The sequence below is a fragment of the Cervus elaphus genome, chromosome 4, assembly GCF_910594005.1.
Source record: "Cervus elaphus chromosome 4, mCerEla1.1, whole genome shotgun sequence".
Taxonomy (NCBI): Eukaryota; Metazoa; Chordata; class Mammalia; order Artiodactyla; family Cervidae; genus Cervus; species Cervus elaphus.
The window spans coordinates 55476612-55503954 of record NC_057818.1 but is presented as its reverse complement, the minus strand read 5'-3'; the positions used below and the strand labels follow the sequence as shown (position 1 = coordinate 55503954).

General features: G+C 50.6%; 1 protein-coding gene across 9 annotated transcripts; it reads left to right on the top strand.

Moving 5' to 3' along the window:
* Positions 1-27343, top strand: ODAD1 (outer dynein arm docking complex subunit 1). 9 transcript variants are annotated; one of them, XM_043899667.1, is made up of 15 exons: positions 1-222; positions 3786-3878; positions 5115-5214; positions 5373-5562; positions 12077-12199; positions 12491-12604; positions 15887-15954; positions 21379-21566; positions 21758-21892; positions 22211-22293; positions 22389-22810; positions 25103-25244; positions 25341-25444; positions 26004-26082; positions 26294-27343. In XM_043899667.1, exons 2-15 carry the CDS (start codon positions 3809-3811, stop codon positions 26813-26815), a joined length of 2340 nt encoding a protein of 779 aa, XP_043755602.1. In that variant the 5' UTR covers positions 1-222; positions 3786-3808; the 3' UTR covers positions 26816-27343. The 9 variants fall into 9 exon arrangements, with proteins under 9 accessions (XP_043755602.1, XP_043755607.1, XP_043755603.1 ...); XM_043899672.1 differs by lacking the exon at positions 1-222 and adding an exon at positions 315-2336 and having other exon boundaries at positions 22389-22557; positions 25081-25244; XM_043899668.1 differs by lacking the exon at positions 1-222 and adding an exon at positions 3217-3440 and having other exon boundaries at positions 5118-5214.

The following is a 27343-nucleotide window of genomic DNA, read 5'->3' as shown; positions in this document are numbered from 1 at the left end:
GGGATGGGTGTCTGGGTGGGAAAACCAGATTCCTGCAGCGGGGAGTGGGCTGAGGACTTGTGGGGTTGGCACCCTGATGAGAATCCGGATGGGAAATGGGGAAGTGTGGAACTCCGGAAGGGGGCAGGACGTGGAAGTTAAGAACCCATGGCTACTGTTTCCTGCCTGGGGGACCTTGACCAATTATTTCAACTCTCTGAACCTCAGTTTCCTAATCGAGAGGTGGGTACAATACTACTTATACTACTGACAATATACTAATAGCAATAACAATTCTGATACTTATTCTAGACAAGGTAATACCAGTACACTAACACACCAAACACATTTTTTCTTTTCCTCATCAAACATTTATTGAACATCTATTATGAACCAGGAGTTAATAATGAAGAATACAGATGTGAGCCCTGCTGTTCTTACAGAGCTTACCTTCTAGTTGAGCGAGAGAGAGAGAGAGAATAACCCATCAGCACAGAAGTAGTAGTGGTAGGGCTTTGAAGGAAATGAAATACAGTAACACTGCTAATGATGGGAAGCAGCTTTAAAAGGGTGATCCAGCAAGGTTTCTCTAAGGAGAAACCTCATTCTGAGATGAGACTTGAAGACAGGAGTCATTTGAATGCTGGAGGGAGAGGAAGTACACAGCATTTGAGAACAAGCTCAAGTTGTTTGGGGAGCAGACAGAAGGACCAGTGTGGCCAGAATATAGGGAACTAGAGGGAGTGGTAGGAAGGGAATTCAAAGAGAGCCCTTGAAGCCTAGAGGAGGAGTTTGGATTTTATTCTAAGGGTAGTGGGGAACCACTGGAGGGTTTTAAACAGAAGTGCAGTACCAGGGACTTAATGTTATTAATAACTATTACTGTTATCATTATTATTTACTCTTAGATACAATAAGTGTGGGGAGTGATCACCACTATGTACCTGGGTCTCTATGGAGGGTTGGGTGCTTGGTGAAAAGCAAGGGACAGGGAGCCAGGTGTCTGGGGTCCTGATGTGGAATTAAGAGCTGGAGGACTGAAATCCTGGTCCCCACAAGGGAAAGGAACTGGATGATGGGATGTCTGGGTATCTGAGGGAGCCACAGCGAGAGGGAGGGAGAGTGGTTGGTTATCTGGGCTCCCTGAGGGGGTGAGGGAGGGGCAGTTCAGTGACTGGGTGGGTACTCCTAACCCTAACCCGAAAGCTGTTATCACTGACACAGGCTTTATTCATTATCTGTGATTTAGGGCAGGTTATTAATCTCCCTATGCCTCAGTTTCTTCATCGGTAAAATAGGAATAATAATAGTAAATACCTCAAGGAGCAGTGCTTAGAGGACTGCCTGGCATAGAGAAAGCACTGTTGTACGTGCATGTTATACCAGACACTGGGACACGGGAGATGAGGTGTCTGGGATTTGGAGAAGGGACAAATGCTTGGGTCCATTGGATCCCAAGGCTAAAAAGTTGGGAGTACAAAATGAAGGTCACTGGGGGTGGGTAAAATAGTTACATCTTTGAGAAGGACAGAGACTGGAGGTCTGAACTCAGTTCTCCAAGTTAGAAAGCCTGGGTCACTGGGGGAAAAATGAGGTACTGGAGATCGTTAAGTTCTTCAAGGAGGCAAAGGGGCTGGACCTGAGTCCTGGGAGGAGTCTGGGAACCAGGGGCTATAGAGATGGAATTTGAGCGGGGGAGGTGGAGAACAGGAAGCTAGGACTCTGAATCAAACTCCCAGAGTGGAATTAGCGCCAGGTTGGAGTACCCTGGAGATGTTCCGGGCAGGGGGTCCCCCATGCTAAGGCCCTACAGAAGGGGGAGAATTAGGGTACCCGAGGGCGGTGGTGGAATCTTCTTCTGGGCCTCCAAAGCCACGAGCTGAGCGCCCGCGGGCCGCTTCCTCCCACAGGAAACCGCAGGCGTTGGGCACACCCAGCCTGCAAGGAGCGGCGCCCACAGACAGCAGGCTCTGTGAAAGCCCACGTGGGCAGCAGGCGGCAGTCAAAGGGGGGGGCGTGCCCTGCGGGGCTCGGGGGCGTGCCCGGAAAGCAGGGGCGGCACGGAGCGCCCTAGGCCCCGCCCACTTCCGCCTCTCAGAGCGCCGACAGCTCTGGCAGCTGAGGGTTTTGGCAGTCTCTCCTGAGGCCGTTGGTCGCGCATGCGTAGTGAGCGGCTTCGCGGCCCTGAGGCGGTGGTAAGCGCTCCTCTCCCTCACAACCCCCGGCATCGGCACCGCCTGCCTGCTAATGAAGCCTCAAAATAACGTGGTCTTAATCAGCTTCATCTTAATCGGAGAAGGCAATGGCACCCCACTCCAGTACTCTTGCCTGGAAAATCCCATGGATGGAGGAGTCTGGTAGGCTTCAGTCCACGGGGTCGCTAAGAGTCATACACGACTGGGCGACCTCACTTTCACCTTTCACTTTAAAGCATTAAAGAAGGAAATGGCAACCCACTCCAGTGTTCTTGCCTGGAGAATCCCAGGGACGGGGGAGCCTGGTGGGCTGCCGGCTCTGCGGTCGCACAGAGTCGGACACGACTGAAGCGACTTAGCAGTAGCAGCAATCAGCTTAAGACACGCGTCTCTCGCGCTCCATCCCAAAGGACTTCGGCCCAGTTCCAGTCTTCCAGACGTTCCCCTCCCAGCCCTGCCTCCACAGGCTCTTTCAGCTACTGCCTCTCCCTCCTGGAAACACACAGCCTACCCCTCACAAGCCCGTGCTCCCCACACAGATCATCTCGACGGTTAGCCTCAGCACCCCCTACAAGTCTTGGGAAGCCTGCGTCCTTCCAGCGCCCTCCCGCCAGGTCTCTCACGTGTTCTTCCAGCCACGCCCCTCGCCACCCCACCGAAGCCCTACCCCTCACAGGGCCCGCAGCCCCGCCCTTTACAGGTATTCTTGTCCCTCTCCTCTCAAAGCTCCGAAGTCCTGCTCTGGACGGTTATCTGTGTCCCTGCCTTCGTAAGGTCCCGCAGCCCCAGCCCTCTCCAGTCCTTCCAGCTCTACCCTTCCCTCGCTAGCCCCGAAGCGCCGCGCCTCAGGCTCACGCAGTCCCCTCTCCTCACAGGCCCTTTCAGCCCCGCCCATCCTAGTCCTCCACAGCCCCGCCCCTCGCCCGGTCTACAGTCCCGCCCTTCACAAGGCTTAAGGGTCAGCCTTCACAGGCCCTCCCAGCCCCGCCCCTCGCAGGATTCCCGAAGCCCCGCCCCTCCCAGCCCCCAGCCCCGCCCCTCGTAGTGCTCCCCTAACTCATCTGTTCTTAGCACCTGATCTCCCTGAAGGCCTCGTCGTGGCTTTCTCGGCCCCTCCTCCCCAGCCTCCCCTCCCACGGCTTTCTTCGGTGGCCTTGGTCCCTCCCCGGCTGCTGTCCTCAGACCTTCATTGGCCTCTTATCTCCCCAGTAACCAGACCACAACAGTGAGCTTGGAGTACCCAGGACAGGTCAGGCACTCCAGCAGGTAGGGACAGGGCCTCGCTCTCCTCAGCCGATCGGGATGGGGGTTTCCCCTGCCTCTGTGATGCCTCCTCCCCAAACAGCGCCACCTCGGAGATACCGAGGGTCTAGAGGACCCCGTGCCAGAGTCAGAACCGCGACGCAAGACTGAGTGTGAGAGGTGGGAGGTTGGGAGGGGTGTGGGAAGAGATCTGACAGGCGTCCCGCTCTGACTCACTGGAGGAATTGAGACTCAAAGAGAGGCCAGTTCAGGGGTCACCCTCTTCCAGTACCTAATCCCTCGCTGTTCATCGCCCACCCTCCTAGCCCTCTCTTCGCTGTCTGAAGGGGTCCTGTGTCGCCCCTACAGGAGCCTCACCCTCTTTGGCCAAGATGCCTTTTGGACTCTCGGCTGGGAGCACTCGTTCCGAGGATGGAAGTGAGGCCTTCTTGGAGGGAATGGGTAATTCCTGCATTCTTTATTTCATCCATTCTTTTCCTCGGTTTTCCCATGTTTCAGATCCTGTGCAGCGGGGCCCCGGGGACCGGGAAGGTTTTCAGGAGCGCTCTCTAGTGGCTAAATACACTTCCTCCAGAATGGAGGTGGAGCCGGGTGGGGGAGTGGGATGGCCAGGAAGACTTCTGCAGAAGTTTGAGTGAGGCCCAGAACTTCTCCCAGGAATTACCAACAGGAGACGGAAAGGAAGAGTGTTTCCGCAGAGAGAACAGGATGTGACCAGAGCAAGGTTTCTTTACCTCCGCATCGTTGACCCTTGGGGTCAGATGTCAGATCATTCTTGGATATTAGGGGGAGGGTTCTGTGCGCTGGAGGATGCCCAGTGCTCCCCTAGCTTCTACCCACTGCATGCCAGTAGTACCCTCCCGACCCTCCCCTACCCTGTAGCAATCAGAGGTGTCTCCAGACACGGCCAAATGTCCTTAAGGGGGCAGAATCGATCCTGGTTGAGAACCAGTGGGCCGTGGGGGATGGGGAGCTAGTGGATGGGACCAGAGAGGTGGGTAGGGTCGGGTTTGTGGGGCCTGGAACCCCAGGCTGTGGAGCTGCAGCTTTGGAGGTGCTGGGGCACAGGGAGGTCTGTGACCGCTCTAGGCATGGAAAGACAGTCTGGAGCTGTGAAGGGAGGCCAGGAGGTTGGGGAGGAGGCTGGGGTGATGGGGTGATGGTCCAGGCAGGGGGGGATGAGGCCTGAGCCAAGGGGATGGGCTGAGAGTGAGGAGGCGGGAGGGTGGGGCTGAGGAAAGCTGGTGGTGGGGTTGAACAGGAGGGATGTAACAAGAAAAGTGTCCGTTCCCCCTCCCCCCCTGCCCCGGGGAGGGGGGCTTGGCACATGTCCTCAGCTTTCCCAAGTTCGAGGTCGTGTGCTCCTGGTCCCTGAGGACTGTGAGGCTTCCCTGGAGTGCCCTCTAGTGGGGAAACAGAGGCGTGCCCAAAACCCTGGATAGAAGTGGGTTTAGGGGGAAAATGGGAGATCAGCTTAGGGTACAGGCAGTATGCAGGGATGAGGAAGCTTGAGAGATACAGGAACTGAGACGCAGCCCTAGAGTGGTGCGGAGGACTGGGTCTGCAGTTCAGCTGCAGCTGGTGAGCCCCTGAGGGAACCAGAATACCTAGGGTTTGGAGAGGGAGGGGCTGGGACCTGGATTCCTACTGAGTCCCTTGCCTGGTCCCACGCTTCAGTAGACTGGGAGCTGAGCCGACTGCAGCGACAATGCAAAGTGATGGAAGATGAAAGGCGAGCCTACAGCAAAGAAGTCCATCAGCGCATCAACAAGCAGCTGTGAGCCTGGGTCCCTGGAGCCTCGGAGGGGGCTGTGAAGGAGGTGGGGGGTTGCATTCCTGGGTCTGAGAGGGGAGGGCAGGCTCAGCGTGTCTGGACTTCAGGGATGCCGAGCTCTGCCCCTTTCTGGCTTCCCCTCCCCCTCCCTGCCTGGGCAGTGAGGAGATCCAGCGCCTGGAGGGCGTGCGACACAAACTGCGGGTGCAGATCAGCATTGCCCAGAGCCAGGTCAGGCGGCTGCGGGACAGCGAGAGGCTGGAGAACATGGGTCACCTGCTCAAGTGCCAGGTCCGGGTGCAGGCTGAGGTCAAGGAGCTGCAGGCACAGAACCAAGCCCTGGACAGGCAGGTGGGTCCTGGGACCAGACTCGGTGGATCCTACTCAGGGGCAAGTGTCATAACCTCTTTGAGCCTCGCCTTCCTCATCTGAAAAATGGGGTTATTGAAAGCATCCTCTCAAGGGAGTTTGTGTTCAGGCTCCCATAGGAATTATGAGTCTTTACTGCTTAGCACAGCCTCATGCCTTCAAAAAGGCAGTTAAGAGGGAAAGAGTCACCTTCTGGAGTCAGTGTACCCTGCATTATAATAGAATTCTGGTCCAGGCGCATCAGAGCTGTGTGACCATGGGCGAGTCTACTTCCCTCCGGGCCCTAGTTTCTTCATCTGCAAAAAGAGAATGTAGGTAACGCAGCAGAGTCTAGACCAATTTTTCATCCTGTTGGCTTCAAGATCCTGCTATTTGACCCTGGAAACAATGTGACTTTTTTAGGCTAGTGTTCTTTTCAGTTTTTAGGACCAGGACTCACTGTGACACAGTTCATATACAAAGAGATGCATATGGATGTAAACACACACACATACAAATCCATCAGAAACAAAAGTTTCCCCAAATAATTCTTCTCCACATGGGATCCATTCTATTTTCTTTCTTTTTTTTCCATTCTATTTTCAATTTTACTCTTCATTTTCAAAAGTTGCTTGCAAAAAGAAAAAGTTGCTTGCCAAAGGACTTCCCTAGAGGTCCAGTGGTTAAGACTTTGCCTTCCAAAAAAAATTAAATAAATAAGACTTTGCCTTCCAATGCTGGGGAGTCCTGGTTCAATCCCTGGTGGGGGAGTTGAGATCCCTCATGCCTTGGGCCTAAAAAACAAAACATAAAACAGAAACAATATTATAACAAATTCAATAAAGATTTTAAAAATGGTCCACATCAAAAAATCTTAAAAAGTTGCTTGCTGAGACCAAAAGATTTCTTGCACACTACTGGATCACAAATAGGAGACTGAAAGTTAGATATCTTGGTGGGCTGTATTAGTTTGCTATTGCTGCTGTAACAAATTACCACTCACTTGACTTAAAGTAATACCAATGAATTATCCTGCAGTGCTGGAGGACAGAAATCCAAAATGAGTTTCACTAGGCTAAAATCAAGGTGTTAGCAGGCTGTGTTCCTTTAAGAGCCTTCAGGGGAGACTCCATTTCCTGCTTTTTTCCTGCTCCTAGAAACTGCCTGCATTCCTTGGTTTATGGCTCCTTTCCTTTAAAACATTTTTATTCTTAAAATTATTTATTTTGATAGTGCCGGGTCTTCATTGCTGCTCTCGGGCCTTCTCTGGTTGCAGCAATCAGGGGCTACTCTCTAGTTACAGTGTATGGGCTTTCCCTTGTCATGGCTTCTCTTGCTGTGGAGCATGTCTAGGGTGTGTGGGCTTCAGTAGTTGTGGGCACAGGATTAGCTGCCCAGAGGCATGTGGGATCTTAGTTCTCCAACCAGAGGTCTAACCTGTGTTCCCCTGCATTGGCAGGCAGATTCCTAAACCCTGGACCGCCAGGGACGTCCCTATGACTCCTTTCTTTATCTTCTTAGCCAGCAATGACCGGTCGATCTTTCTCAAGCTGCATCACTCTGATGCCTTTGTCATCTCTTCTTCTCTGATTCTGACTCTCCTGCTTCCCTCTTTCACTTGTAAGGACCTTTGTTATGATATTGAGCTCATCCAGACAATTCAGGAGATTATCCTCGAGTCATCTCAATATCCTTGGCTTTACACATCTGTAAAGTCCTTTTTGCCTCTTCAAGTGACATAGTCACAAGTTCTAGGAATTTGGATGTGGACATCTGGGCAGGAGACTGGGGAGCTTTGTGTGACTTGTCACATGAATTCAGCAGCACCCAAGAACAGCTTCTAAATGCTTACTGCCATTTTCTGAACCTATTACATCAGAAACTGATGACAGACAATCCTTGGATTGTACCAGTTCATAGCAACAATCTATGTGTGTGTGTATATATATATATATATATATATATATATGATAAAATTCAGCATCCGTTCATGTTAAACTATTAGCAATCCAGGAATAAAAGGGAATTCCCCAAATTTGATGAAGGGCAACTATAAAACATCTACAGCAAACATTATATTTGATAGAAAAACATGTAAAAGAATTCTCCTTGGGATCAGTAACAATATAAGAGTGTTAGCTAGCACCACTTCTGTTTGACATTGTACTGGAATTCCTATCCAGCCCAGTATGGGAAGGAAAAGAAATTTAAAACAATTTAAAAATTGGAAGAAATGAAATTGTCAGTATTTGTTGGTGATCTATTTGTGTACATTGAAGGTCCAAAAGAATCTAAAACTAGCTTATATTTAACAAGGTATTTTAACACTGTGGCTGGAAACAAAGGTTAATGATATTTCCCTGTATTAGCGGTAACTATTAGAAAATTAAACAAAAAAACGACACATTTATAATAGCCAAAAGAAGTACCTGGGAAGAAATCTAACAAAAGTATGCAAGACCCCTATAGAATAAATTGTAGAAGGGTATTGAGGAATATTAAAGAATGCTGGGGAAGATTTCCCTGATGCTGGGAAAGATTGAAGGCAAAAGGAGAAGGGGGCAGCAGAGGATGAGATGGGTAGATGGCATCACCAACTCAATGGACATGAATTTGAGCAAATTCCGGGAGGTGGTGAAGGAGAGGGGAGCCTGGTGCAGTCTATGGGGTCACAATGAGTTGGACACAACTTAGTGACTGAAGAATAACAAAAGAAGAATTTAATATTTGAATCATTTTTTTTTTTTTTTTGGCCGCTCTGCACGGCATGCAGGATCCCCAACCAGGGAGTGAACCTATACCCCCTGCAGTGGGAGAGCAGAGTCTTAACCACTGGATCACCAGGAAAGTCCCAAAGAAGAATTTAATAAATGTAGCAGTATACCATGTTCATGGATTGGAAGAGTTAGTGTTGTAAAATGTCAGATCTCCAAACTGATTTATAAAATCAATGTAATTCCAATCAAAACACTAAAAGTTTTTATTTTTAATGGATGAAATGGACAGATTCTAAGATTTATAGAGAAGTGAAGTGAACAAGATGACTAAGATTTACTTAAAAGAATAGTTTGGGAATTCCCTGGCAATCCAGTGGCTAGGACTCCATGCTTCCACTGCAGGGGACACAGGTTCAATGCCTGGTCAGGGAACTAAGATCCTGCATGTCATGCAGAGAAGCCAAAAAGGAAAAAATTTAAAAATAAAAAGAGAAAGCCATAGGGCTTTCCTGGTGGCTCAGTGGTAAAGAATCCAATTGCCAATGCAGGAGACATGGGTTCGATTCATGGTCCGGGAAGATCCCACATGCCTTGGGGCAACTAAGTCTTTGTGACACAGCAACTGAAGCCCACTGCCCTAAAGCCTGTGCTCTGCAACAAGTGAAGCCACTTAATGAGAAGTCCTCACACCACAAGCAGAGAGTAGCCCCAATTCTCTGCAACTTGAGAAAGCCTGCAGGCAGGAACAAAGACCCAGCACAGCCCCCCAAAAGAGAAAAGTCATAAGGAGATATCATTACACACTCACCAGATTTACACCAAGTGCAGAGGAGAGGAGGAACAGTGGGAACTCTTAAAGAACTGCTGTTTCATAAGACCCCACCAGCTGGAGGGAGTCTAAATTGTCATGTGTATTCTGAAAAGTTTTTTCCCTCATTATCTATTAAATTTGAAGAGAGACATACCCTGTGGTCTGGGGATGCATCCACTCCACACAGATGGTCACCAGAAGCAGTCTTGGGCTCCACCTGACCATGACACTCATAGGATCCAATAGGCTGTCACTTGGCACCAGGTTCACTTAACTCTGCAGAAGGACAGAGGGCAGGAAACAGCAGCATCTTTGCACAACAGCATCCAATGCATCTTCCTTGAGTATTCAGGGGATACGTCTCAGCATCTTCAGTTGGACGACACCATATGGGTGGGTGTTGCCCACCCTGCCATGGGGATTTTTTTATATTCAACACGAGCCACCACTTGTAACCAATTATCAGAGCAGCTTGTAAGACCCCACCAGGAATATATTATGTTATAAGAAACACCCCACAAGGAAACCAGTTTTCTATTCGTTCATGATCACATAAGCCTCCAGGGTCTACAAGTCCACTCACAGTCCTTCCAGTCCAATATAGTTCACAACCAGGGGCCACCTTTATAATAAACATTGTTGCCTGGGAACCACAGCTGGCATTCTGTATTTACCTTAAACCCAGTATGTTTCCATGGAAATGGTGTTAGAAGGAAGTAAACAAAAGTCATCCCCCAGTAGAAATTGGATTGGATTTGTCAGTAACCCATCCTCCCACCCAACAATGCCACTTCTGAGTATATACCCTGGAACCAGGATTCATGAAAAAGTGTTGATAGATGCATTATTCATATCATCTAGCTCCAGATTATCCCAAAATGTCCATTAATATTTGAATGAATAAATTGTGGTATATTTTTATAATGACATAATATCTGTGTGTGTGCTCAGTCACTCAGTTGTTTCTGACTCTTTGCGACCCTGTGGACTGTAACTCACCTGCCTCCTCTGTCCGTGGGATTTCCCAGGCAAGAATACTGGAGTGAGTTGCCATTTCCTTCTCCAGGGGATCTTCCCCACCCAGGGAGCAAACTCTGGTCCTCTGCATTGGAAGTGCAGAGTTGTAACCACTGGACCACCAGGAAGGTCCCTACTACATCATTTCATATAAGAGACTTGAGCATCCTTGGATTTTGGTATCTGAGGGGAGTCCTGGAACTAATCTGTGAATACTGAAGAAGACCGTAATTTTTCTGCAGAACTGGGAAACTAGTATAATAGTCAATTTTAAGCTACCAGCGATTGAACTCATGTACTTCCTGAAAATGTAACTTGAGCTCTCAAGCACTGTCTGAGGAGCCCCAGTATTGCACTGCTAACAACTCTATTATAGCAGCTTGGCTGAACAACCCAGTAAGGGTTTGCATCCTAACAACCTAGAAACCACTTAAAAAAAATATATATATATATATATACACACACACACACACACACACACACAAGTTGAAGAAAATCGTGTTTAGTTCTTAAAAACCACAATTACCTGTGGGATGTTTGTGCCTTTGGGGCGCTGTGCAACTTTTCAGATCTTGGTTACATTGGACTCACCACTCATTCCATACTGACTTCTGTGTAGCACTTGCTTTCTTTTTTTAAACTGAAATTTTACTGAGATAATGATAGATTCACAAGCAGAGAAAAGTCCTTGTATGGTTTGCCCAATTTCTCTCAATGGCACCATTTTGGAGTTTTGATTTTTTTTTTTTTTTAATCGCAGCAACTGCTAAAAACTGTTTCAGAAAGATGTATCATCCAAAGGAATGTATTGCCACATCCTGTTGAACCTGGGAATGACCTTGAGCTCCAAGTTCATGTGGTGTCTGACCAATGTCCATGTGTCTCCCTCAAATTTTAAAATATCCCTATGGTTGTCCCTTTGAGTTTGCTACAACGCTCTGGGGTGCCTTGGTGCATGTATTCGTTTCCTAGGGTGGCTTACGTGACAGAAATTCATTGCCACACAGTTCTGGAGGCCAGGAGTCCATAATCAGGATGTGGGCAGGACTGATTCCTTTGGAAGTCTTGAGAATCTGTTCTGTGTCTCTTGCCTACGTTCTGCTGGTCTAATGGAGATCTTTGGCGTTCTTTGTGTGTAGAAGTATCACTCTGATCTTTGCCTTCATCTATTTTTTTCTTCTCTTTAAAAAAAAGATTTTATACAATTTTAAAGGTTATACTCGAGGAGATGTTTGTCCAGGGGCAAGCATTTGCAGCAAGGGGTCCCAGGTCCCAGTCTATCTCACTCTCAGACTCTTGTCTCCACTTTGTCCACTGAGAGTGGTGACTCATCCACCCAGATCACACGTTTCTCCCAAAATACCAGAAAGGATTCAGGCTGGCTCAGCTTGGGGCACACATCCATCTCTAAATGGATTATCTTGGGGCTTCCCTGGTGGCTCAGTGGTAAAGAATCTGCCAGCCAATGCAGGAGACACGGGTTTGATCCCTGATTTGGGAAGATCCCACGTGCTGCAGAGCAACTAAACCTGTGTGCCACAACTACCAAGCCTGCGCTCTAGAGCCCGGGAGCTGCAACTAGTGAAGTCTGCGAACCCTAGAGCCTGTGCTCTGCAACCAGAGAGGCCACCGCAAGGAGAAGCCTGCTCCCCAAAACTAGACAAAAGCCTGTGCAGCAGTGAAGACCCAGCCCAGCCAAAAATAAATAAAATTTTAAAAAATTAAAAAAAAAAAAAAAGGATTATCTAGACTTGGGTCATGTGGCCAGCAGGGCGGCTTCTTATGGTTGGAAGCCAGACCCACGTGGAAGGTTGGGTACTGATCTCAGAAGGGGGTCCAGCTGATGGCCAGGCACACAAGGACTGCTCCTATCAACCGCCCTCAGTCACTCACCCTCCCATTCACCTCCTCCCTCCCTCCCTCAATCTCTCCCACATTTTGTCAACCAACAGGTACCACCCTCTTTCCCCAGATCCAGGAATGGGAGAGCCGGAACTCTGCCCACAGCAAGAATGCCAGGTCTCCAGGATGCGTCCAGGATCACAAGGTCAAGAGCCAGCGAAGGATCAAGAGTCTCGAAAACCAGCTAGACAAGGTGAGGGTCCGCCTCTGGGCTGTCCCCAGGTCCGAGCTCTGGGGTTTAGGGGAAGACCTGAGCATAGGAGTCAAGTTTTGGAAATGGTGGACCAGGTCAGGAGACATGATCCCGGAGGGATGGAGGGTCCCCTTGGGAAGGAGGCTGATGCTTGGGTCCTTGGCGATGCTCTCGGGGTCCCCAAATTGAGAACGGGCCCCCAGTCTGGCAAGTGCCCTCTCCTCTGCTGAAAGTGGAGAATGGAGGCAGGCTGGGTGTCAGACAGGCTCTCAGCACCCTCTCCCACCCCAGGTCATCTGTCGCTTTGACATCCAGCTGGCTCAGAACGCGACCTTGAGGGAGGAGCTAGATCTCCTGCGGATCGAGAGGAACCGCTATCTGAACGTGGACCGAAAGCTCCAGAAGGTCAGTGGCCCTGAAGCCCAGGAGCCCTTGGCCCAGCCCTTGAGGAGGGGAGGATGCAAGAGTCACCCTGCCTTCTCCAACCCTCCCGCCTCAAGTGCAGAACCACCCAGAACCATGGATTTACTTGAGTTTGGAGGGAATGGAGACCTGAAAATGTTCCAACAAAGACAACTGCCTCAGATGGAAGCAGAGATGTCACTTTGAGTGTCATCAACGGGGCAACAAAGGCTCCGGCCAGACCATTTACATTCCACGCGTTTCTCAATAAGCCTTGAAATTCTTTGAAGAACCCTCCCTTCCTCCCTCCGCCTCCCTCCCTTCATTTTTTTCTCTTCCCCCTCTCTAAATTTTACTTTGAAATAATTGCAAATCTGCAGAAAAGGTGCAGAAATAGTACAAAGAACTATCAATCCTTCACCAAGACTGGTAATTTGCCATTTTACCCTCTCTCTGTCTTTCTCTCTCTGGGTAATTGTTTTTTACTGAAAATAACATTGTCAGAATTTGAGAGCTCGATGTAGACATTATAGAACGTCATTAAGAACGTCAGTGCTTATTTCCTAAGCACAAGACCATTTTCTTACATAAACAAAGTGCCCTTGCCCAAATCAGGAGCTTGAACATTGTTACAGTTCTAAATAGTCCATATTTAAAGTTCATGATTATTCCAACAGCATCTCGTGATAGTTAATTTAATTATTCTGCTGCAGGCTCTTGGCCAAGATCCCACACTGCGTTTGGTTGTCCTGGCTCCCTTTATCTACAACAGACACTTCTTTGTCTCCATGACTTTGACATTTTGGGAGTACCCAGCCCAGCTGTGCTGTGGGATATCCCTCAAATGTAGGCTTATCTGATCTTTCTCCATGATTAGATTCAAGTTGTGCATTTTAGGTGAAATACCACTGAGGTGGTATTGTGTCATTTGTGGGCATTACACCAGGAGCATGTAACATCAGTTTGTCCTGTAATTAGTGATGTTGACCTTGATCGCTTTGTCAGCCAGGTTTCTCCAATAGAGAGTTTCCCTCTTTGTAATGAATGGTTCCAGGGAGATTCTTTGAAACCGTGTAAATATCCTATTTCCCAACACATTTCCACTCTAGCCTCCCATAATGATGATTTCTGTCTGAATAATTATTACTGTGCATGCGTGCATTGTGTCCAACTCTTTGCAATCCTGTGGACTGTAGCCCACCAGGCTCGTCTCTCCGTGAGATTTCCCGGGCAAGAATGTTGGAGTGGGTTGCCATTTCCTTCTCCCCGGGAATCTTCCTGAGCCAGGGATCGAACCAGAGTCTCCTGCATTGGCAGGTGAAATCTTTACCACTGAGACACCTGAGAAGTCCAATTATTACTGTAATGGCTGCCAAAGAGTGATTTTTCTAACTCTCTGTCATTTCTTCTTCATTTAGAAAATGGCATTTTACTGAAGGAAGAACTTCTTAAGTATATTTGTGGGTTGTCAGTAAGCATTCATATATTCTTACTTTATGAGTTCTAATCCATAGTGCTCATTACTTATTATGATGCTCAAATTGTCCCAGACTTCTCTGGTGGGAGTGCCCTCAAGCTGGCTTTTTTTACAAGCCCATTGTTTCCGCCCCCGCCCCCCTCAACCCCGTGGACTTCCTTGTTTTCTGACACAAGAAGATAGTCCAGACTTTCTTGTACTTGTTCTGCCTTAACTCTTGAGTTAGTGTTTCTCCAAAGAGTCCTGGTTCTTCCCAGTGGGAAGTAGGTGCTGAGAAACCAAAATACAGGCTCTAGGAGTCCTCACTGCTACTGGGGTGTCCCTGACTTGAGGCCCTTTCTCTGGGGAGGGCTAGGAAGCACACACACGTTTTAAAATCATGAGTTTGCATCAGTGTCTCTCATTCTGACCCCAGCACCACTGCCTTATTCCTGAACACTCCCCATTTTATCTTTGTTTTCCCCCACAGTGGGAACTCTAGCTGCCAATAGCATTGATATACGTACTTATGTTCTACCCTACAAAATACCCAAGAGAGGTTCAGAATTGTTACAACTGTACTAACAACCCTTGAACAAGAGTTCACAGTTCATTTGCTGATTGTTTTATCCTCTGAGGGCGTGGGTATCTACCTATCTATCCATCCATCCATCTACACCTTATTCATAAGTTACTAGGATTAGTTCCTATTTTTTCTTGGTCTTCTTTGTGGTTCTGTTCTTTGAAATATAGTTAGGTTCATTTGCTTCTCTTTGTATTTGGTTTTAGTTCTGTTCCCTATTCTTGTTGATAGAATTTTCTTTGTGAACACGTAAACCATTGACTGGTTCCCAAATCAAAACTATTCCCTGACCCAGTGGCTAAGACTCCGCATTCCCAATGCGGGTGCTGGTGTTCCATCCCTGGTCAGGGAACTAGATCCCACATGCCGCAACAAAGATCGAAGATCCCAAGTTCTGCAACTAAGACCTGGCATAGCCAAATGAATAAATAAATTAAAAAAACTATTCCAAAGGTTTCCAACAGAAACATCATTTCTTCTATCCATTCCCATTCAGCCCCCATAGTTTCTGGTTCTCTAGCCTTGGTTTCTTGTTGCAAAAGGGTGTGTGTGTGTGTGTGTGTGTGTGTGCATATACATATATAGGGGCTTCCCAGGTGGCGCTAGTGGTAAAGAATCTGCCCGCCAATGCAGGAGGTGCAAGAGACATGGGTTCAATCCCTGCTTCAGGAAGATCCCCTGGAATAGGAAATGGCAACCCACTCCAGTATTTTTGCCTGGGAAATCCCATGGACAGAGGAACCTGGTGGGCTACAGTCCCTGGGGTTGCAAAGAGTTGGACACGACTGAGGATGCATGCAACATATATGTATATGTGTTTATATACATTAGTACATACATATACACTATATGTGTAAAAATATATACATGTAATTTCCTCCCTTCTCTCTCCTGAAAGAACCCTTTTTACCCATAACTCTGCACAGACACTTCCACAGAACTAGGAAACAGATTAGTGTGGTCACAGTTTTGAAATTCACACAAATTTTTGACCCTACCAGAAAGTTAGGTCAGCACTCTTAGGAATATCCTGAGTTGGGTGTTTCCCTGCATTCCTGGTCATCAGTTTGGCTTTCCTCTCGCTTGGTACCTCCTTGAAAACCCTTTCATGTGTTGCCACTAACTAGAAAGGACCACATTTCTAAGGCACAGGAAACCCACTTCTTATTGGGGAGATACAGGCTCAAAGGAAAGCCTTCCAGTGGCGAGGGTGTCAGAAGTTGCCTCAGTCTTGTTCTCTTGGCAGGAGATCCAGCTCCTGAAGGACTCGGTCAGGAACCTCATGGTCTCCTCCACCTCCGCCTACACTGTCAGGTAGGGCCCCAGGAGGCGTCCTAGACCAGTCCACGCATTTTCTTAAGAAAGTGGTGGGAAGATCCCCACCTCATGAAATGGATTGTCAGAATCCACCTCCCCCCCTTTTCATAAGATGCCCCTTCCTCGCCCCTCCTCCACCAATTTTCCAGCTCCTTGGTCAAGGTCCTTCTTCTTGGGTATATGAATTAACCTTTTGGCCCCTGTCTTTCATGGCACATAGCACATAGGGATGTAGAGAAACTTAAGGGGAGTTCCCCAGTGGTCGAGTGGTTAGGATTCCAGGCTTTCATTGCCAAGGCCCTGGTTCAATTCCTGGTTGGGGAAACTGAGCTCCCACAAGCCCTGTGGTGCTACCAATAAACAAACAAACAAATAAATAATAAATAAACAGATTTAAGTAAGCTCAGGTCGCAGCGGGCCAGGAATGTAGGAAGCATTGATTCAGTTCAGTTCAGTAGCTCAGTCATGTCTGACTCTCTGCAACCCCATGAACTGCAGCACACCAGGCCTCCCTGTCCATCACCAACTCCAGAAGTTTACCCAAACTCATGTCCATTGAGTCAGTGATGCCATTCAACCATCTCATCCTCTGTTGTCCCCTTCTTCTCCTGCCCTCAATCTTTCCCAGCATTAGGGTCTTTTCAAATGAGTCAACTCTCCACATCAGGTGGCCAAAGTATTGGAGTTTCAGCTTCAACATCAGTCCTTCCAATGAACACCCAGGACTGATCTCCTTTAGGATGGACTAGTTGGATCTCCTTGCAGTCCAAGGGACTCTCAAGAGTCTTCGTCAGCACCACAATTCAAAAGCATCAATTCTTCGGCGCTCAGCTTTCTTTATAGTCCAACTCTCACATCCATACATGACCACTGGAAAAACCAGAGCCTTGACCAGATGGACCTTTGTTGACAAAGTAATGTCTCTGCTTTTTAATATGCTGTCTAGGTTGGTCATAACTTTCCTGCCAAGGGGTAAGCGTCTTTTAATTTTATGGCTGCAATCACCATCTGCAGTGATTTTGGAGCCCCCAAAAATAAAGTCAGCCACTGTTTCCACTGTTTCCCCAACTATTTGCCATGAAGTGATGGAACTGGATGCCATGATCTTAGTTTTCTGAATGTTGAGCTTTAAGCCAACTTTTTCACTCTCCTCTTTCATTTTCTTTTCTTTTTTTTTTCCTCTTTCATTTTCATCAAGAGGCTCTTCATTTTCTGCCATAAGGGTGGTGTCATCTGCATATCTGAGGTTATTGATCTTTCTCCCGGCAATCTTGATTCCAGCTTGTGCTTCTTCCAGCCCAGCATTTCTCATGATGTACTCTGCATATAAGTTAAATAAGCAGGATGACAATATATAGCCTTGACTTAGTCCTTCTCCTATTTGGAACCAGTCTGTTGCTCCATGTCCAGTTCTAACTGTTGCTTCCTGACCTGCATACAGGTTTCTCAAGAGGGAGGTCAGGTGGTCTCCCATCTCTTTCAGAATTTGCCACAGTTTGTTGTGATCCACACAGTCAAAGGCTTTGGCATAGTCAATAAAGCAGAAATAGATGTTTTTCTGGAACTCTCTTGCTTTTTCAATGGTCCAGCAGATGTTGGCAATTTGATCTCTGGTTCCTCTGCTTTTTCTAAAACCAGCTTGAACATCTGGAAGTTTACGGTTCACGTATTGCTGAGGCCTAGCTTGGAGAATTTTGAGCATTACTTTACTAGCGTGTGAGATGAGTGCAATTATGCAGTAGTTTGAGCATTCTTTAGCATCGCCTTTCTTTGGGATTGGAATGAAAACTGACCTTTTCCAGTCCTGTGCCCACTGCTGAGTTTCCAAATTTGCTGACATATTGAGTGCAGCACTTTCACTGCATCATCTTTTAGGATTTGAAATAGCTCAACTGGAATTCCATCACCTCCACTAGCTTTGTTCATAGTGATGCTTCCTAAGGCCCACTTGACTTCACATTCCAGGATGTCTGGCTCTAGGTGAGTGATCACACCATCATGATTATCTGGGTCATGAAGATCTTTTTTGTACAGTTCTTCTGTGTATTCTTACCACCTCTTCTTAATATCTTCTGCTTCTGTTAGGTCCATACCATTTCTGTCCTTTATTGAGCCCATCTTTGCAAGAAGTGTTCCCTTGGTATCTCTAATTTTCTTGAAGCGATCTCTAGTCTTTCCCATTCTGTTGTTTTCCTCTATTTCTTTGCACTGATCACTGAGAAAGGCTTTCTTATCTCTCCTGACTATTCTTTGGAACTTTGCATTCAGATGGGTACATCTTTCCTTTTCTCCTTTGATTTTTGCTTCTCTTCTTTGCACAGCTATTTATAAGGCCTCCTCAGATAGCCATTTTGCTTTTTTGCATTTCTTTTTCTTGGGGATGGTCTTGATCCCTGTCTCCTGTACCATGTCACAAACCTCCGTCCATAGTTCATCAGGCACTCTGTCTATTAGATCTAGTCCCTTAAATCTATTTCTCACTTCCACTGTATAATCATAAGGGATTTGATTTAGGTGATACTTGAGTGGTCTAGTGGTTTTCCCCACTTTCTTCAAGTATTAATTTAGCAATAAGGAGTTCATGATCAGAGCCACAGTCAGCTCCCAGTCTTGTTTTTGCTGACTGTATAGAGCTTCTCCATCTTTGGCTGCAAAGAATATAATCAGTCCAATTTCGGTGTTGATGTCCATGTGTAAAGTCTGTGTTGCTGGAAGAGGGTGTTTGCTTTGACATTTATCAATATTGGTTGAAAGAGACAGAGATTCTCTCAAGACACCTCAGGTAAAGGGTCATGTTGTATGGAACCTAGAAGCCCCAGCTGCTAAGCTGATGGGCATCTCTCTCTGCCTCTGGGCTCTTGTGGGCTCTCCACTCTCTCTCTCCTATCCCATCTCTACTCCTTTCTAAGCTTCAGCGCTGTTCTCTTGCTCCAAGGGTTTCTTAGCTTCTATTCAGTATCTTGTTTTTACCCCACGACTTCTGCTTATCATGGTTTGTGATTCCATGAGACATTGGCTCTAGCCCAAATCTACCTTAAGGTTTCTATAATTTTTCTTTCTTTGTTCTTTCTCTCTCTTTTTGCTTTCTTTCCTTCTTCCTTCCTTGCTTTGAGTTAAGATGCACATAAAATTCACCGTTACAAAGTGCACCATTCAGAGGCATTTAGTACATTCATAATGCTGTGCACCATCACTTCTGTTCCCATCACCCCAAAAGGAGACCTGTACCCAGTAGGCAGTCATTCTCTAGTCCCCTCTTCTCCAGCCCCCTTGGCAACCTGTCTCCTTGTCATCTGGACGATTCACCTGTACATCTACCTTTCCCTAAATGTATCTTTATGTTTCATGGAAATGGAATGATATGACATGTGATACGACATGTCCTTCTGTGTCTAGCTCCTTTCACTCAGTGTAACACTTTCAAAGGTTCATCCACGTTGTAGCATCTCTCAGAACTTCCTGTATTTTTATGGCTGATTCTTTTTGTTTGTTGTTTAAATTTTACTTCTTTAAAAAACTCATTTATGGGACGTCCCTGGCAGTCCAGTGGTTAAGACTCTGTGTTTCCAATGCAGAGGGCGTGAGTTTGATCCCTGGCCAGGGAATGAAGATCCCACATGCCATGGAGCATGGCCAAAAGAGGAAAAATAAATAAATGAAATATTTATAAAAAAGAAAAAAAAAAGAAAAAAAAAAACTCATTTATTTTTACTTTTTGGTCACATTGCATGGTATGTGGGATCTCAATTCACTGATCGTGGATCAAACCTGCGCCCCCTGCAGTGGACACGTGGAATCTTGACCACTGAACCGCCAGGGAAGTCCTTTTGTGGCTGATTCTGTCATTTGTTACCTGTGGTCTGCCACGACTTCTTCAGAGCCTCAACTCATGGCTTCTGTTCACGCATAGCTCTGGCTTCTTCCTAACTTGGCCTTCGTAACATGATTTCTTGTGGCTTCTCTCTATACATCCTTTCAGCTTTGGCTTCCTGCTGTCCCCTTCTTAGCATCTCCCAGTGTAAATTCTGAGGAGAGAATCTGACTGGCCCACCTCATCTTTTCTGCCAAGCCCCACTGGTGATGGCCTGCTGGCCTGTCTTTGCATCAGAAGCATCTGGCCCCTGCCAACACTTGTCCAGTTGACTGCAGTGGGCAGCCCAGCTGGGTGCAAGGACAGGGTGGTTTCAGCTAGAAGGCAAGGGACAGGTGTCAGGACCAACACTTCTTGTCGGACCAGTGCTTCCTGGCTGGATGACCTGGGCAGGCCGCTTCCCCTCTCTGAACCTCCGTTTCCTCTATTGTGACATGGCAATAATAATGGTATCTACCTCATGGACCCCTGTGGGCTGCTTTAGAACATCTCCTGCAGGGCCTGGCTCTTGGGAAGTTGGATTACCTCTTCCCGGCCCTTCAGTGGGCCTGGGCCCAAGACACAGAAAGAACTATGAGTCCTGATCCCTGAGGGGCTCCTAGAGGGGTCTCTGTGGGCTGGGCCTGGTGGGTGCCAGGAGAAGGCTCCCACCAAGGAGGACTCAGCAGAATTTGAGTAGAGCCAGAAGCTTGTGCCCTGAGTCGAGGCAACCGAGGTTGGCAAAGGCGTGGAAAGGGGAACTAGACTGGTCCATTGGACCTGAGAAGACTGACCTGCTGGTCTCCCCACCTAATGACCCTTTGACCTTTGATCCTGTGACCTGTGACGTAGGCTTGGGGCACTCTGATTTCACAGTTGGCTGCACTACTGTTAAAAGCGTCACCTTCAGCCGGGCAGGCAGGCCAGGGGAGTTTCAGTCAGCAGGTGTCCCCAGCATCTTAACAGGGTGAGCACTCAAGTGCTGGTGATGGCACCTGCCTGTCCCACGTGAGGCCCTGCAGGCTCCAAGCTTCTTATATTTCCAACCACACTACCCACCCCCACCCCAAACTCCAGCACAGTTACCTTATCACCTGGGTCCACCTCTTGGAGTCTGATATCATCTCCAACTGTGCCATCATCGCCTCTTGCCTCCTGCTCCACAGTCACATAATAACGGCCAGGCTTCCCCGATGCCCTGGGCAGACACTGCAGCAGTGCCCCCCAGTGGGCAAGACCATCAGTCACTTACACGGCCCACCCACCAACCCCTCCTCCACCCCCTACTGCCCGGTAACCCCATCCTGTCCCACCACTAGGAACCTAGACAGTTCTCTGCCTTTTGTGACAACCTGATTCTGCCCCATCCCTGGGACCCCAAGCTGGCTCTATCCATCTCTGTGACTCCAGGCTGACCTCCCCCATCCCTGAGACCCCAGGCTGATAGCTAACCCTGTCCCATTCACCCTCCATCCCCAGGCTAACCCCGCCCCTCCCTGGGCCCCAGGCTGACCCCAAATCCAACCTCCTGTCTCCCTGACCCCGGTCTAACCAACCCCCATCCCTCCCAGGGAAGAGGCGAAGACCAAGTTAGGCATGCTTCGGGAGAGAGCTGAGAAGGAGGTGGCCCAGAACGAGACGGAGGTGCAGATCTTGCAGCGGCAGATCGCGCACTTGGAGCAGCTGCACCGCTTTCTCAATCTCAAGAACGGCGACCGGCAGCCGGATTCCGCCATCGTAGAGAAGCGCGAGCAGCGGGGTGAGGCCGGGGATCTCCATCTCGGCCGCCTGCGGGCGGGGCAGCGGAAGGGGCGGGGCCCCCGGCCCCAGGTCTCAGCGTGGGGCGGGGCCTGCATGGAGGGGCGTGACCTCCAGGGGCAGGGCGGGGCGGGGTCTGCGCGACTGTGGTGGCCGCCCCGACGGCGACTTCACTGTCCCCTCGACCCCCAGCCCAGGAGGTGGCCGAAGGCCTCCGGAAGACCTCCCAGGAGAAGTTGGTGCTGCGCTACGAGGACGCCCTGAATAAACTGTCCCAGCTGACCGGGGAGACCGACCCGGACTTGCTGGTGGAAAAGTATCTGGAGTGTGAGTACCTGGGGGTGGAGAGGGGCAGGCTCGCGGCCCAGGCCCCCGGAATCCAGTGCAGACTGTGCTCTGTCTTGGTGACCGAGGGCCACAGCTTCGGGCCTGGGGGGTCTTCCACCCGCGCTAGAGGGCCCAGCGATCAGGCTCGGCTCAATTGGACTCTTACCGTCTGCCCTGCCTCCACCACGCTCTTCCTCCCCGTCTTCCCCAATTTCCCTCCTTCCTCATCTCGGGCCTTCTGACCCCTTCCTCCTGTGTGTGTCTCTGCCTGCGCGTCTCTTGTTTCTCCGGACCCTGCCTTTCCCCACTGGCCCCCAGTGGAGGAGCGGAACTTTGCGGAGTTCAACTTCATCAATGAACAGAACTCGGAGCTGGAGCACTTGCAGGAGGAGATCAAGGAGGTGGGCAAGACCCGCCCCCTCCCCATCCCCGACTCCTCTGACCTCATTGTGTCCCCTCTGGAGCTGGGCCCAGCGTCGCGCCCCTGCCCCCGCAGATGCAGGAGGCCTTGGTGAGCGGGCGCCGCAGCGAGGAGGACCGGCGAGCGCAGCAGGAGCAGCAGCGGGCCGAGTTGCAGCAGCGCGTGGACGATGTGCACTCGGAGGCCGACGACCTGGAGGCCCGCTACCACAATTTTCGCGGGCAGCTGGAGAAGCTCAAGACCAGTGAGCCCCGGCCCTGGCTTCTTCTGGGAGGCTGTGATGAGCAGGCGGGGAGCCCTGCCGGGGTTGGCCACGGACAGACATTCCGAGGATCACTTTGTGCATTCCCTTGTCCGTCTGTCCCACGTCCATCCATCCATTCTGCATCCATCCATCCATCCATCCTGCAGCAGCATCCATTCCTCCTTCCAGTGCAGAGGGACAAGAGTCAGGCTGCCCTGGGTCTGAATCCCAGCTCCCCCATCTGTGAACTTTGGTTTGTGGTATCCTCTGTCGGAGCCCCCCTGTTAGTGCCTACTTCGTGGGGTTGGCATGAGATCGGTGGGATGACAGATGGAGAGAGAGAGGCAGAGGTGGCAGTGGTGATGGGGAGCAAACGGGATGTCCGCCTCGTGCTGCACAGTAGGAGCTCAAGTCTTGGTAGACCCCATTTGCCACAGCACCAAGCCCTGTGCTAGGTGATGAGGACTGGGCGGGTTGGGGGGCAGGATAAGAGACTGGCTTCCGATAGGATACTCAATATCCCAGGGGCTGGGATAGAGGATACCCTGGGGACTGCAGGAATGAGAGGATGCCTTTAAGTCAGCATGGAGTGCAGAATTGGGGGGGGGGGCAGTGCTCAGTGAAAAAGTGGGGCCCCTTGTTGAAAAACCAGCAAGAATTTCAAGTGCCAGCAGCAGAGCCCATGACACTGGCTCCGTGGGCTCACAGGGGAGGTCTCCTGGGAGCAATGATGCTTGAGGCTGATTTCAAAGGATGAGTAAGCAAAAACATGGAGAGGGGAGGAATGCTCCCAGCAGGTGGGGTCCAGGCTTGGAGATGTGTTCAAGGAAGGTATGTTCTTTGCGCAGAGAGGGGAATGGAAGGGGGCGTGGGTGGGAGCTCAGTTCAGTTCAGTTCAGTCGCTCAGTCGTGTCCGACTCTTTGCGACCCCATGAATCGCAGCACGCCAGGCCCCCCTGTCCATCACCAACTCCCAGAGTTCACTCAAACTCATGCCCATTGAGTTGGCGATGCCATCCAGCCATCTCATCCTCTGTGGTCCCCTTCTCCTCCTGCCCCCAATCCCTCCCAGCATCAGGGTCTTTTCCAATGAGTCAACTCTTCGCATGAGGTGGCCAAAGTACTAGAGTTTCAGCTTCAGCATCAGTCCTTCCAATGAATACCCAGGACTGATCTCCTTTAGGATGGACTGGTTGGATCTCCTTGTAGTCCAAGGGACTCTCAAGAGTCTTCTTCAACACCACAGTTCAAAAGCATCAATTTTTCGGCACTCAGCTTTCTTCACAGTCCAACTCTCACATCCATACGTGACCACTGGAAAAACCATAGCCTTGACCAGACGGACCTTTAAGAGCCTCAAATCCTAAATGGATGTCAGGCTGAGGTTTTTCTCCTGGGAGACTGAGGGGCCTGGGTGGGTTGTGAGCAGGAGAAGGGGGTGGGTAGGAGGGGAGGGGATGAGGATGGAGAGGAGAGGACGGAGCACAGGGGTGTCAGGCTGATAAGGGTGAGGCGCACAGAGGTCCAGTTTGGTGAGGATGAAATGGGAACGTGGGAGAAGGAGCTGCTTTGCAGGGGTGGGGGGTGGATGGTGAGCCTGATCTCAGTGTGAGTGGTATTGCCATTTGTTCAGGATGGACCCCACGAGGAAACCGTGTTTGTCAGCCTGGAGCCCAGGTGGTGGAGGCAGGGCGGGCAGTGGGGCTGTCCTGTGGTTGGGTGCAGATTTCTGTCAAGGTCTTGAGTGCCTTTCACTTCATTCGTGAAACTAGTTAACTAAATACAATAGGGGGCAACTGTGAGAGCGGGTCACGCCCACAGCCTCGAGGCTACAATGAGTTTCCTCTGAATTCTGTGGAGCACAGGTCTGAGTTTCTGCGGGAGAAACACAGCCTGAGCCCTGGACTCGCTGGGTTCACTGGAAGCTGGGTGACTCGAAGTGGTGTGAAGCAGGCTGGCAATGTGGAGCTGTCCTGGTCACGTTTCCCTTTGAGCTCGCTAGCTTTAAAAAAAAATTTCTTTCTTTATGGCTGTTCTGGGTCTTCGTTGCTGTATGGGCTTTTTCGCGAGCTGTGGTGCTCAGGCGTCTCCTTGCGGCGGCTTCTCTTGTTGCAGAGCTCAAGCTTAGGGCACGTGGTCTCAGTAGTTGCAGCTCCCTGATTCTAGAGCACAGGCTCAATAGTTGTGGCCCTGGGTCTGTGTTGTTCCATGGCATGTGGGATCTTGCTGGAACATGGATTGAACCCCTGTCCCCTGCATTGGCAGGTGGATTGTTTACCACCGTGCCACTAGGGAAGGCCCTCCCTCACTTTTTGTCCTCTGTCATCTGGAGCCTGGGGGCCAAGCACCCCGAGATGCCCACCCACCCTCCTCCCCTGGCAGTCTGAACTTGGACAAGTGCCTTTCCATCTTTAAGCCTTGTTTGGTGTCTCCCCAGCCAGGGCAGCAGGGCCTTGAGGAGGAGGAGAGGGCTGGCACCCCCTGGGCACTGGGTCCATGACCACCTGTCCCCTCTGACCCCAGACATCCAGCACCTCTTCACCAGGGTCCAGTGTGATAGCACCATCATCAATGATCTCCTCGGGGTCAAGACCCACATGAGAGACCGGGACATCAGCCTTTTCCTGAGCCTCATCGAGAAGCGACTGGTGCAGCTCCTGACGGTGCAGGCCTTCCTGGAAACGCAGGTCTTGTGCAGAGGGCATGGGGGGTGGGGAGGGGAGGGAAGGTGCCGGGGCCTTGAAGACGGACCTGAACAGACAGTCGGCTTCTCCACCCTCCAGAACAACACCTCCACCAGCATGCTCAACGCTTCCCTCATGGTGCTGGGCCAGAGCTCTGAGGATTTTCCTAAGAAGGTGGCCCCGCCTCAGCCCCCAGACAACCTGTGAGCCAGAGGGCCAGAGGGAGCAGCTGGGGAGGACGTGCCCTGGGGATGGAGGCGAGATGTGGGGAGGGACAGCTTTTTGGGGGGATCCCCTGGACTAGGGGGGCTTCCCTGGTGGCTCAGATAGTAAAGAATCTGCCTGCAATGCAGGAGACTCAGGTTCGATCCTTGGGTTGGGAAGATCCGCTGGAGAAGGAAATGGCAACCCACTCCAGTATTCTTGCCTGGAAAATCCCATGGACAGAGGAGCCTGGCAGGCTACAGCCCAGGGGGTCGCAAAGAGTCCCTGGCGACTGAGCGACTGACATTATCACTTCCTTGGACTAAAGGGTGGGTGTGGCTCTTGGGGGGTGGGTAGAAGATGAAGCGGGTGCTTTGGGGGAACCAGGAGTAGGGTCTCCGGGGACAATATGGGCGATGGGACCCTGGGTGAACCCGACGGGGAAAAGACGCTCTGACCCCTGCGTGTGGCCGAGGGTCTCGGGACCTTGCAATGAGGAGCCATCGAACTTTCGAGGGTAGGGACTAGAGTCCCTTCCTGTCTTTTCCCCCACTTCAGGGAGGACCCCCCAGGTTTTGAGGCCAAAGACGACTATCCTTTGAGCAAGGAGGAGCTGCTGAGCTCTGTGGTGAAGGCGGTGAGGATGGGCAGGGGGCGGGGCGCCGGCGGGGCCGGGGGCGGGGCCGGGACGCTGGCCAGGGCGTGGGCGGGGCGGGACGTGGTGGGGCGGGGCCGGGACGCCGGTCGGGGCGTGGCGTGGGCATGGCGTGGCGGGAAGGGTCGTGCCGGGGGCGGGGGCGGGGGCGAGCGCGGCCCTTTCCGCGGGCCCTAACTCACTTCCCCGGCAGCTGGAGGCCCGGGAGCAGTCGAAGGAGCAGCACCTGAAGGAGCTGGTCGAGGGCATCAAGGTGGAGAGCACCCCGAGCATGAACTCCAGCACCCCGAAGGTCAGCTCCAGCTCGTGCCTGGTGACCCAGCGGCCCACTCAAGCCCCCGGGTCCATCATGAGCCACAAGACCAGCGGCATCCTGGTGTCCAGCGGAGGCCGCGCCACCAGCTCCAACGTGGGCCACGTGACCTTCGGGGAGTCCAGCGCAGGCCACGTGACCTTCGGCTCCACCAGCGCCACCACGGGGGGACTGATGTCCAGTCGAGGCTCCACCCCGGGCCGCGTGACCTTCCAATCCCCCAACTCTAGCAGCTACCTGGGGTCCACTGGATATGTGGGGTCCAGCAGAGACCACGAGAGCTTTGAGGCGAGCAAAGGCCCTGGGTCAGAATCGAGCGGAGGCCTCGGGTCCAGCCCCGGCCCTGCCTCCAGCACTGGCCAGGCCTCCACAACCAGCAAGGACTCCCGGAACAACTACTAGGGCACCCCGCCCCTGGCTCCTCGCAGGGCCTTCTCTGGGTCTCTGCCTCTTAGGACTCTCCATCTTTCTCACCGAGCTCCGAGCTCCGGGAGAGCTGCTTGCACACCTGTCTCCATCAACCCTTCCCTGTGTTTCTGTGTCTCTTCCTATCGGCCCCTCCCTCATCAGCCTCCTGGTCTCCCTCTCTGTTTCTGACCCGACCTTCCCTTTCGGTTGCCAGATTTCCTGTTCTCTGGGTTTCCCATTCCCTGTGTCCCAGTCTTGTCCCCATGTCTGTCTTTTCACCTCTGCTCTGACCTCTCTGATGATCCCTTCCCCTCCTGTTTCAGCTTCCCCATTTCTAACTCCCTCTCCTCACCTCCCTCTCCAGGCCCTCCTTGCATCTCATGTCCCTGCTTCTGTAGGTCCTTGTTCCTTGTTCCCCTCAAGAGTCCTAAGTACTGACTCGTGGGGGAAGAATGGGGGCAAAGATGTCAGGGCTGGCGTGAGCTGTGACCATAGGAAATAAAGGCCAGAGTTTGACTTTTA

What these genes read in the sequence shown, in the direction of transcription:
- ODAD1 (XM_043899667.1), top strand. Translation starts at nt 3,809, where the DNA reads ATGCCTTTTGGACTCTCGGCTGGGAGCACTCGTTCCGAGGATGGAAGT. An exon ending in ACCAAGCCCTGGACAGGCAG is followed by an intron (nt 5,563 to 12,076) that starts GTGGGTCCTGGG and finishes CTCTTTCCCCAG; the next exon opens with ATCCAGGAATGGGAGAGCCG. An exon ending in CCTCAGCCCCCAGACAACCT is followed by an intron (nt 25,445 to 26,003) that starts GTGAGCCAGAGG and finishes CCCCCACTTCAG; the next exon opens with GGAGGACCCCCCAGGTTTTG.